The sequence below is a fragment of the Asterias rubens genome, chromosome 12 (genome assembly GCF_902459465.1).
Source record: "Asterias rubens chromosome 12, eAstRub1.3, whole genome shotgun sequence".
NCBI lineage: Eukaryota > Metazoa > Echinodermata > Asteroidea > Forcipulatida > Asteriidae > Asterias > Asterias rubens.
Genome location: NC_047073.1, coordinates 11,669,158 through 11,680,904, shown reverse-complemented (window position 1 = coordinate 11,680,904; position 11,747 = coordinate 11,669,158). Strand labels below are relative to the sequence as shown.

General features: G+C 38.4%; 1 protein-coding gene across 1 annotated transcript; it reads left to right on the top strand.

Moving 5' to 3' along the window:
- The first annotated feature begins 2,151 nt into the window (after positions 1 to 2,151).
- Positions 2,152 to 9,666, top strand: LOC117297496 (actin-binding protein IPP-like). Its single transcript, XM_033780570.1, has 5 exons — positions 2,152 to 2,378; positions 3,023 to 3,322; positions 3,667 to 4,692; positions 6,521 to 6,750; positions 8,137 to 9,666. Exons 2-5 carry the CDS (start codon positions 3,037 to 3,039, stop codon positions 8,359 to 8,361), a joined length of 1,767 nt encoding a protein of 588 aa, XP_033636461.1. The 5' UTR covers positions 2,152 to 2,378; positions 3,023 to 3,036; the 3' UTR covers positions 8,362 to 9,666.
- Positions 9,667 to 11,747: the final 2,081 nt, after the last annotated feature.

Sequence of the window (11,747 nt, the reverse complement as noted above, 5' to 3'; positions counted from 1 at the left end):
TAATAAAATATTTATTACAATTTATGTTTATAAAAAAAGATAGGAAAATGAACTATAAATAAAAACATGTACATCAAAGGTTCACAATTTTAAAATAACAGTGTTCATTATTCCTCGCATTCTATTCGGTACTGATTCTATTTGCACAAGAAGTCACATGTGACTGGTATCGACCTTCTGGTTTCTGCTGAGCAGCTAATGTGTTTACAAGCAATGTTTTCTTCTTATTTAAAGGCAGTGGACACTATTGGTAATTACTCAAAATAATTATCAGCATAAAAACTTACTTGGTAACGAGCAATGGAGAGCTGTAGATAGTATAAAACATTGTGAGAAACGGCTCCCTCTGAAGTGACGTAGTTTTCGAGAAAGAAGTAATTTTCCACAAATTGATTTCGAGACCTCAGATTTAGAATTTTTAGGTCTCGAAATCAAGCATCTGAAAGCACACAACTTCGTGTGACAAGGGTCTCCTTTCTTTCATTATTATCTCGCAACTTAATGATCGATTGAGCTCAAATTTTCACAGATTTGTAAATTTACGCATAATGTTGAGATACAGCAAGTGAGAAGACTGGTCAATTTCCAATAGTGTCCAGTGTCTATAAGAAGCTATATGAAATTGGGCACTGAGACTGGTTTTGGAACGTATGAAATACAACTGATGTGTTTTTGTGCTACCCATTATTATACACTGATGATTGTTAAAGGCAATGGACACTATTGGTAAATTGTCAAAGACTAGCCTTCACAGTTGCTGTATCTCAACATATGCATAAAATAACAAACCTGTGAAAATTTGAGCTCAATCGGTCATCGAACTTGCGAGATAATAATGAAAGAAAAAACACCCTTGTCACACGAAGTTGTGTGTGTTTAGATGGTTGATTTCGAGACCTCAAGTTGTAAACTTGAGGTATCGAAATCAAATTCATGGAAAACTACTTCTTTCTCGAAAACTATGGCACTTCAGAGGGAGCCGTTTCTCACAATGTTTTATACTGCCAACCTCTCCCCATTACTCTTTACCAAGTGAGGCTTAGTGCTAATAATTATTTTGAGTAATTACCAATAGTGTCCACATGATAATCGTAGTATCAGTACTGTCCCGAGCTCTGTGGGGAAAAAAAATCATAGGTTTATTACTCGGGTAAGTTTGATGTGGATATTAAGTTTTGTGACATCAGATTAATATAGTTTGTTTTTTAATTGAAGGAGTAGGGATGTGCACTTTAACATCAGGTATTATATACTTTGTAAGTTTTTGGGTTCAGATATTTAACATTTTGTCAGTTGACATTTATTAATGTTTAATCTTTTGATTTATGCAAATAAAAGTTTGAAATAAAGGACAGTTTTTAAAAAAGATAAACGTGAAGTGTGTGGGTTCTTTATTTTGGACGAGGTAAAGCTCATAGGTAAAGCCGTGGACGCCTTTGGTAATGTTATTATCAAAGCCTTGTTCTCACTCGGGTGTATCCCAAAATAATGCATAAAATATCAAAGCTGTGAACATTTTGACTTAATAGTTGGTTATTCGAAGTTGCAAGAGAATAGTGACAGAAAAAACACCCTTGTTGCACAACTTTGTGTGCTTTCAGATGCATAATAAATGGCTCAGTGTTTCGGATGCCTAGGCTTCAGCTGAAGTGGTTTATTATTAATTGAGTGAGGGAAATTACCACTTTCTCAACAACTACGTTACTTCAGAGGGAGCCATTTCTCACAATGATTTAGACGAGCGTAGTTGGCAAAGCTTATTCCCGTCCACTTTCACAAAGCAGAGAAATGCTCTGCTTTTTCAATCAAGTAACATTGGATTATACTGATGTGGATGGTTTTGCGGTATTGTTGGAATGTTGGGGTCTTTGGGTTTTTTAATAATATGATAATTGAAAATAACGAACTCAAGACATAACTTGAAAAAAAGGTCACAAGAATGTTATTTTGAGAATAATAAGAATGTGGTTTTCAAGAAGTGACACGCCCATTTTTTGCAATGGGACCGTGCAAGCTGTATAGCGCCCTCAGTTGATTTGAACGGGCCATCTTACAATTTCATCGTATGATACCCAGACGCCAATTCTGTTTGTGTCTACGCACAATGTGGCATAGATGCCGACTATTTTTTTAAAGAGCGAAACACGAACAGCTGCCAAATAATGGTGGCCTTGATGCTGCGGAAAATCTCTTCTAATTTTAACACCAAATGAAAACAGAAACGAGTAGTGCAAACAGGGCTCATAGTCATAACTACCTGGAGTTTCCTAGCCCATAATGCTGCAGCGACCGTGTCGTCGTGGTCGTCATCCACCCAAACTAGACGGAGAGAGTAAAGGAAATCAAATTGAATTTTTTATTCAACTCAATAAAGCAAGGTAATAAAAATAGTCACACTTGTCAATTTGTTTTTGTTGTCATTATTTTTATGGCTGAATAAAAAAAATATTATGGTTACTAATCTAAAAGCGTTCTTTTCCAATAAATATGGCTGAAATTGGAAAAGATGCCGAATCCAAATCCAACTGTCACTTTGTCACTCGTTTTGTCCAATGTAAAGTAAAAACACAATCAATGACAATGATCACAATGTTCTTATTAATATTAATTATCAATCATGATCATTGCAGCTTCTTTGTTGTACGTGGTTTGTTTTGTTTGTTCTTTTGGTTTTTGTTTACAAAATGAACGGCTATTGTTTGACATTGAGTGTGCACTTAGTTGCTATAACGTAACCCTCCTCGCCTGGCGGCCGTTGGGAGGAGGGTTACGTTGTCGCAACTAGTGTGCACTGTGCAGTTGTAATGTTGGGTTTGGCATCTAGCACGAGCTGTATTAATTATTCGGCAAAGATTTGGAGAAAGGAAAATTTGTAAAATGTGGTATAGCTAGGGTTTTAAGATCAAGGTGATTACAATTTAGACAACTAAGAAAGTAAACATTTCTTTTTAAAATTTGTGTGTGTGATTGTTTGTTATCAATGAATGTGCATGATATTGAGAACCTTTTCTTCATGATTTAGTGGTTGCTGTCGTCATGGCAACATCCATCAGCGAAGACGATGAGAGATATTGCGACCGGAACCACGCCAAGAATCTCCTGGATGGACTTGACCGCCTGCGCGCTGAGAGCCAATTTTGTGACGTCGAGCTGCGTGTGGGAAAGACCAGCTTCTGCTGCCACCGTGCTGTCCTGTCTGCGTGTAGTCCGTATTTCCAAGGAATGTTCTCTGGGGGGATGAGAGAGGTTCACCAAGATGTCGTTGACATTCTTGGAATTGAGGGCAACGTCTTCAAACTTCTTCTGGATTACATGTACAGTGGTAAGTTTACTAAGGCCATGTTTTACAAAAAGTTGATTAGTATTCTCCACCAACCTTTTTATTTTCAAAAACACTCAGGGTTGTAATACCTTGTTAGATCAAGCTTTTGGCAAAGAAATGAATCCTTGATACTCACTGTGAATGAAGATGTATGTAAAAATTTACCTGTAGAAGTTTCAGCTAAGTCATTAGTTGTCAAGTTTTTGAGAGAGAAAAAGTGAAAATCACAGAGCAATGTTTTCAGGAGAGTCACGTCAATCCATTGCAGTTTTGTCTGTTTGACCTTCATCCAAAGCTTACCATCATTGGATTGAATTGAATTGAATGCTTTTTGTTTAATGCAGGATATTTGAGTGTGGAGTCTGATATCGTTGAGGATCTCTTAACAGCAGCCGACATGATTCAACTTCAGGGCGTGGTAAATCTTTGCTGCTCCTTCTTCAAGACACAACTCCATCCATCCAACTGTCTTGGCATCCTCTGCTTTGCCCGAGCCCACTCCTGTGAGGATCTGGCCGCGACGTGTCTAGCGTTTGCCTGCGCTTACTTCGCTCAGGTATCTGAGCTGGATGAATTTCTTGAACTGTCGCTGGAAGACATCATGACTTTGCTGAGAAGCGAAGAGCTGAGGGTGGACAGAGAGTTTGAGGTCTTCCAGGCTGCCATGCGGTGGATTCTTCACTCGCCAAGTGAGCGCCGTAAGAACCTAGTCCAGGTCTTGGAGCCTGTTAGGTTTCCGATCATCTCGCAGCATCAGCTGTTTGACTACATTAAGGCGTGTCAAGACCTGAGTCTTCGAGTGGCCCTAGGGAAGCTCTTGGAGCGTTTTAACCCCGATAAGCGACATAGCTCAACATTACGCCCTCTGCAATCAGTGTTCTCCAGCCCTAATCTGCACGAGCCTAGACAGAACGCCAGGAAGTACGTCGTGCTGGTAGGTGGCTACCGTAGGAATCCCGGTGATCGATTCTACGACATGGAAACCTTAGACTCCGTGATACAGCTGGACACCTTCACAAACAGTTGGACCTCGATGCCAAGTCTTCAACAGCCCCGTCACGGGCATGGAGTGGCGTTCTTAAACGGGTCACTGTACGCAATCGGAGGAGAGTGTGATGCTCTTATAAACAACATTGTTGAGATGTTGGATCCAGTGACGAAACACTGGAGCGATATGCCTCCTATTATGACCCAACGCTGCGGACATGGGGTGTGTACCGTTGATGGAGTCATCTATATCTTAGGAGGAATAGAAGGGAGTGATGTCTTAAGGAGCATTGAGAAGTTCGATGCGGAACGAGGAGGATGGTGTGTGCTACCAGAAAGGATGCCTGAAGGAAAAAGTTACTTTGCTATTGCAGAGGTTGGCGGTAAGAGACCTAAAATACTAAACTCTTTTCTTACCATTCAGGACATTTTTTGCATTCGTACTCCATGTTACTAGACATAATGTGGGTGTGATCCCTGGCTACAAGGCAGTTAACGGTTGTATGGTTTCTGACTAGCACCCTCGAACAAAGATATTGACAAAATAGGGACACCGCCAATAGAAAGCTCAGTTAGAAAGCTCAGTTGGTAGAGCGCCGGCACGTTAATCCGAAGGTCGTTGGTTCGAATCCCACTCTAGTCAATTCTTTGTTCAACCCCAAAAATCATAGACATAATTTGCTTACATAGCTGAAATTCGGCGCTTCGGCACAGTTAGCAGAGAATGGTAATTGTAACACAAAATATGGTGGTAAGCAGAGCCATAAAATTGGGCCCTGGAGACAAGCTTATTATGAAATCTCTACCCTAGTTCTCCTTGTGCTATCCTACATGTACGTGTAGTACCAAATCATTTATACAAAAAAACTCAACTCGGTAGGTTTTTAAAAATTGCATGGTGACCTTGTATACATGTAGACACCACGTTTTAAATCTCTAATAAATGAGCTGTGGTGGTTCTGAGAGGAGCAAGTGGTTTAGCAACTCAAGTTAATTAAATTAAGGAGTTGTTAAACCACTGATTCTTCTAGATTGATTACATGGTGCCTCCACAAACCTCACTTTACAAACCTAACTGGGCCTGATTTCATGGCTTTGCTTACCGCCAAATTCTGGGCTTGGGATTACCATTCTTTGCGACTGTGCAAGGGCCAAACTTCTGTGCTAGCTGTGTAAGGGGAGAATGCCTAGTAACAAGGAGTAATAAGCATGCGCACAAGCAAAAATTATCTGCTACATGTAACCCAGGATATACGCTTGCCGTAAGCACTTAAAGCCATTGGACCCTTTCGGTAAACAGTGTTGTCCAAGGCCCATACTTTGTGTATCACAACTTCTATATCAAATAACAAACCTGTGAAAATTTAGGCTCAATCGGTCATCGGAGTCGGGAGAAAACAACGGGAAAACCCACTCTTGTTTCCGCGCGTTTCGCCGTGTCATGACATTGTGTTTAAAATAAATCCGTAATTCTCGTTAACAAGAATTTATATTGTTTTGCTGTTTTCTCAAAAAGTAAAGCATTTCATGGAATAATATTTCAAGAGAAGTCTTTCACCATTGCCTTCTGTAAACCCTGTAAGTTATTTGTAAATCTGTGAACTTTTATTTTTTTTCTGAACCGAAAGGGTCCAATGGCTTTAAAGGATTTGGGTACTTTTATTAACACAAAACACAATGTCCACCGATTTACATTAAACTTACACCGTTTGAAGATAATGATAGTAGAAAGCATAACTTAAAATATTAGTTGCTGAGGTGCTGTAGTTTTTGGGAAATGAGTAAAACAATGTCATGAAAATACATTTTTACGTGCTAAAATAATTTTCGTCTCATGATCACTGAGACGAAAATTATTTTCATGACATTGTTTTACTCTTTCTCAAAAACTACAGCTTCTCACAGCAAATAATATTTTCAGGGAAGCTTTCTACTATCATTATCTTCAAACTGTGTAAGTTTAGTGTAATTCTGTGGACATTGTGATTTTTGTCCTACAAAAAGTACATAGACCCTTTAATACCCGGCTTCCATAAGCGCCAATGCTTGCCTGTAAACAGTTAGCAGAGCCATGAAATTGGGCCCTGAACTGACTTGCCTGATGAGACTTTTTCTTTCTTTACCTTTTTGTTTTAATGTAGATTGTTCAAGTCCAGAACATTTTGTTCGCAAGGGAAATGAATTTGATTGTTTTGTGTTTCTGTCGGCCAGGGTTGATTTACCTAGCTGGAGGGAGCACAGACCCAACTGCAACAGGGGTGGTTCTGAGATCGCTTGAAAGCTACAACCCTGTAACGAGTGAATGGAACAGTCTGGCCAGTATGAAGCATAAGAGATCCCATTGCAGTATAGGGGTGTTAGGAGATGATCTCTATGTTATGGGCGGACTCAGTGCAGATAAAAGTGTTCTGAAATCGGTGGAGAGATACTCCATACTTGAGGTAATCAGAGTTGACTTAAATACAACTAAAATTGTCAGTTGATGAAATAATAATAATAATAATAATAATAATAATAATAATAATAAAAAAAGCGATGCAAAGCGCTTAGAAATGACAATGACGTCGACATTTTTACTTTTGAAAAAAGTTTATATATTTTGTAATAAAGTTGGTGGTTCGCATTTACTGGACACTAATTACTCAAAATAATTGTTAGCATAAAAACTTACTTTATAATGAGCAAACATTGAAGTATCTGATTGTTACTCTCTTGAAAAAGACAAGCCCGCTAGACTTGTCAAGTTACAGGTTTTTCCAAGTCACTGGCCTTGAGTTCAAGCCCTGTCTCAAGCCCTGTGGTTAAGTTCAAGCCCTGTCTTGGGCTGCAAGATTTGAGTGGTTTATTTTTTTTTAAATCTATGAGAGTAATAATAAAGGTGTAGGGTGTCATGGTAGAGAGCATCAAATTCAAGTTCTGGTGGTTGAGTCATCGGAGTGTGGGTTCGAATCCCTGTCATGGTTGAGTGGTTTAGAGCATCAAATTCAAGTTCTGGTGGTTGAGTCATCGGAGTGTGGGTTCGAATCCCTGTCATGGTTGAGTGGTTTAGAGCATCAAATTCAAGTTCTGGTGGTTGAGTCATCGGAGTGTGGGTTCGAATCCCTGTCATGGTTGGGTGGTTTAGAGCATCGAATTCAAGTTCTGGTGGTTGAGTCATCGGAGTGTGGGTTCGAATCCCTGTCGTGGTTGAGTGGTTTAGAGCATCAAATTCAAGTTCTGGTGGTTGAGTCATCGGAGTGTGGGTTCGAATCCTGGTCGTGGTACTTGTGTCCTGATGCTTTACTTCCCCCATTGGGTACCTGCATGTGTAGAGGTTGATATTGTGTATTCATGAGAAAGCATGTTGAGCGCTCTGGTTGCCCAGTTTGTATACTCTCAAGGGAACTAAGAAAGATTAAAGGAATGCTATGGCCCAATGACCAGGCACTAATGTAAAGCGCATTGAGACGGTTATTGTGAAATGCGCTTTTTAAGAACTAGTCATTAGTAGTAATAATAATAACCAGTTTTTATACAGCGCTTTTCACACTCGAGTGGTTTCCAAAGCGTTTCCAACATTATTACCCCTGGTCACTAGGCCTTAAATCATTCCTTAAACCATTTCAACTCCCTGGTAAGTATACAGCCTGTGCAACATTAATATGTGCTACTCGGCTAAATCAATCACAAGATCCATCTCTGCCCTCACTACAGTTACCCATTTACCCCTGGGTAGAGAAAAGCAATTGGTAGTATGATTAACAATAACACCACTTTGCCAAACATTTCTGTAATTTTGTTTTATTAATCTACTATTTACTTGTTTGGTTTATTTTTCTAATTGAAAGGACCAGTGGACAAGTGTGAAGCATATGTCGATGCCCCGTGCCGGTGCTTCAGTGGCAACCGTGAATGGACTGATTTACCTCATGGGAGGGCGTTCCTCTGGAAAGAGTAACCGCGCCCCTAAGACGCTTGATTTGGTAGAATGTTACGACACAAGGACCAACTCTTGGATAGATATGGGCAAGATGCCAATAAGTCGTTGCGAGGCTGCCGTTGCAGTCATTTGAAATGAAAACCAGTCATCAAGAACAAAGCCACCCCTTGCCAATTCACCCCTTAGCAAAGCTACCCTTTGCCAAGTCGCCCCCTAGCAAAGTCGCCCCTTCCAAGTCGCCTCCTAGAAAGGTTTCTAAACTCAGGCATGATATTCTTCCTACTAAAGTCTACTTTCTGATTGTTATTTGTCCTTGGAAAATTGTTAAAAATTGTGATTAATGACCTGCAAAGTCTATAAAATCCATCACCAAGCGTATAGGTCAGCCCTTGTACTCCAAAATACAGTATGCTGTCTGGAAACCTTAGATTTTCATTCCTGTAGGAGCAAGGCCCAATTTCATTCAGCTTGCTGACCACAACAATTTTCCAAGCAAAGCCAATTTCATTTTGCTATTTGAAGATAAGCAAATATTCATGCTAACTAAAGCAGAAGAATGTGTTTAAAGACCCTGGACACCTTTGGTAACTGTCAAATACCAGTACTCTAGTTGGTGTATCCCAACATACACTAACATTATGCTAACAATTATTTTGAGTAATTGCCAATAGTATCCAGTGCCTTTAAGCATAAGAGTATTTTCAGGTTAGCAAGAAAGTAAGACGACCAGCTTGCGTGTTCACCATGGTTTTGCATGGTTACATCATTCATTTTCACGATTAAGCACCAGAAGGTTTGCTTACCTTTTTTCTGTACTTGTGGTTTAGCAGCTTATGCAATGGAAACTTTGGCAGTAGCACAAAGTCGTCCATTAAGCAGCTGTATGAAGCTGGACCCAGGGCTCAATTTCTTCCTCAGCAGAAACGGGTGACTCGCCAAAAATCACGAAGGTTACGTCGATGCGACTGGTGCCCTACTCATATTTTTGATAAGCAAAGTTGTTTTCCTGATAGCAGCTTTATTACTGTGGGCCCTGAATAACTCATAGCCCACTCACTTTCGGTAATGCAATTTTAAAAGATTGTTTAAGGTATTATACAGGATAGCTAAGGATAAAACAACATTGTTTCAATTTCAGCCTGAAAAGCTTACAGATATGAGTTTGAAACATATTTCTCTGAAATGTTTTCCTCTAAAATGAAGTCGTATTCAAGAAACCACATCTGCTGAAAACCTTTACAAAAGAACAGCTTATTTTGTTGTTGTAACCAAAATTAATGACAATGGGGTTTACATGTGGAACATTTTGTGCATGGTTCTTCATTATGTTTTCCTGGTTCACACAATGGATTTGGCCCAGATGTGTACAGGTTTGTTAAAAGCAGTGGACACTATTGGTAATTGTCAAAGACCAGTCTTCTCACTTGGTGTATCTCAACATATGCTTAAAATAACAAACCTGTGAAAATTTGAGCTTGATTGGTTGTCGGAGTTGCGAAATAACTATGAAAGAAAAAAACACCCTTGTCACACGAAGTTGTGTTCTTTCAGATGCTTGATTTCGAGACCTCAAGTTCTAAACTTGAGGTCTCGAAATCAAATTCGTGGAAAATTACCTTTCTCGAAAACTATGTTACTTCAGAGGGAGTCATTTCTCACAATGTTTTATACTATCAACCTCTCCCCATTACTCGTAATCAAGAAAGGTTTTATGATGATAATTATTTTGAGTAATCGCCAATAGTGTCCACTGCCTTTAATGCATGCAATTTTTGATCACACAAAACTTGAACACTGTCGTGGACTATTTTGCCAGCTTCTACCAATACTGTATAATACTTTTATTCTGTCTTGTTAGTACATTGCAGTAAAAAGGAAACGCTTTATTGAAAGGAAAGTATTTGAGTGACCAGGAACTCAAAATTTATTGTGGTAAATGGAGTTATGCAAAATGCATTTCACTGTGTGAAATATTTTAAATGTGACAATAAAACATTAATAATATTAATAATAAAATAAAACATGTTTTATCAAAAATGCAAATACTATTTATTGATAATGCATTTCCTACTGTTCTTGAACTATTTTGTCAGCTCTACCAATCCTGTATAATTCCTTTATATAAAAAAAGGAAACACTGCTTTCAAAGAAAAGTGTGTGAGTGACCAGGAGCGTACATTTTATTGTTGCAACTGGAGATCTGTAATTAAAAATGCAAATATTATTTATTGAAAATACATTTCAGACTATTTCGTCAGCTCTACCAATCCTGTATAACATCCTTTATAGGTCATGTTAGTATAGGGCAAAGGAAATGCTGTATTCAAATGAATTTATCGTTGTAAGTATAGATATGTTATTAAAAATGCAAATATTATTTATTGGTTAAACTTTTTCCACTGTTGCCTTGGTTCTTGTTGATGTTCTGTCACAAACTTTAGTTAAATATTTTATAGTTGATAGTTTGTTGAAAGTAAAATCATGTCGCATTTCACCATACTTACTGATGCATATTTTCATCTTGGACGTGTTTTGAGGAGGGGAGGGTGGGTCAAGCCTTTTATTATTGTTATCATTATTAATTATTTTACTCTGACCACCTCTCACAAAAATTCAAACAGGTATAAATACGATATCAATTTCTCAAAGACTAGATATACTACAAGGCAATGGACAAAATGTGGAATAAGCAATGCTGAGGATAAAACATTTTCCTGTAACCAAAAGGTTTAAAAAGGACTATCCACTAGGGGGGCTCTACATGTAGCAGTCAATGCTAATTGCTAAATATTAAACTTTCAAGTCTCTCAGCCTCTTAATAACCAATCAAATTATACTTTCGGACAACTAAACTTCAGATTTCTTTTCAACTTGTTGAAGGTCAGCCGTTTGGAATTGTTGCTTATTACCCCAGAAAAAAAAACGAATAAGTGTTTTCCCCAAACTGACGTGCTGCCAGTTTTCACGACACACCTCTAATTCCCCAGCAAAAAAAGACAAATTTTAAAGCCTAAAACTTTCAAATCTCCTCAAAAGTTAAAGCACATAACCCCCCGCCCCCATGTTGTGGTCACAATAATAAATATTGCTACCAAAAAATATATTAGTGCAGCAATTCAAGCATTGTACATTATTTGTAATTAATCAAAATAATTGTGACAATAATATTACCAAAGGTGTATAGCGCCTTTAAACATTTTAGAAGATGATTACGAAGCGTCCGTATGGAATACATTTTGCAGTATTATTGGCAGTGATAAAATACATGAAAAATACTTGCTTCGATATATTTTTGTGTGTGCTTTGTTGCTTAAAGGAACACGTTGCCTTGGATCGGACGAGTTGGTCTATAAAAAGCGTTTGTAACATTTTGTTATTAAATGCATATTGTTAGAAAGATGTTTGAAAATTAGAATATAATAATCCACAAAAGTATCACTCAAAATTGCACGGTTTTCCTTTTACGTCGCGAACTAACTCGGTCGGCCATTTATGGGAGTCAAATTTTTGACTCCCAGA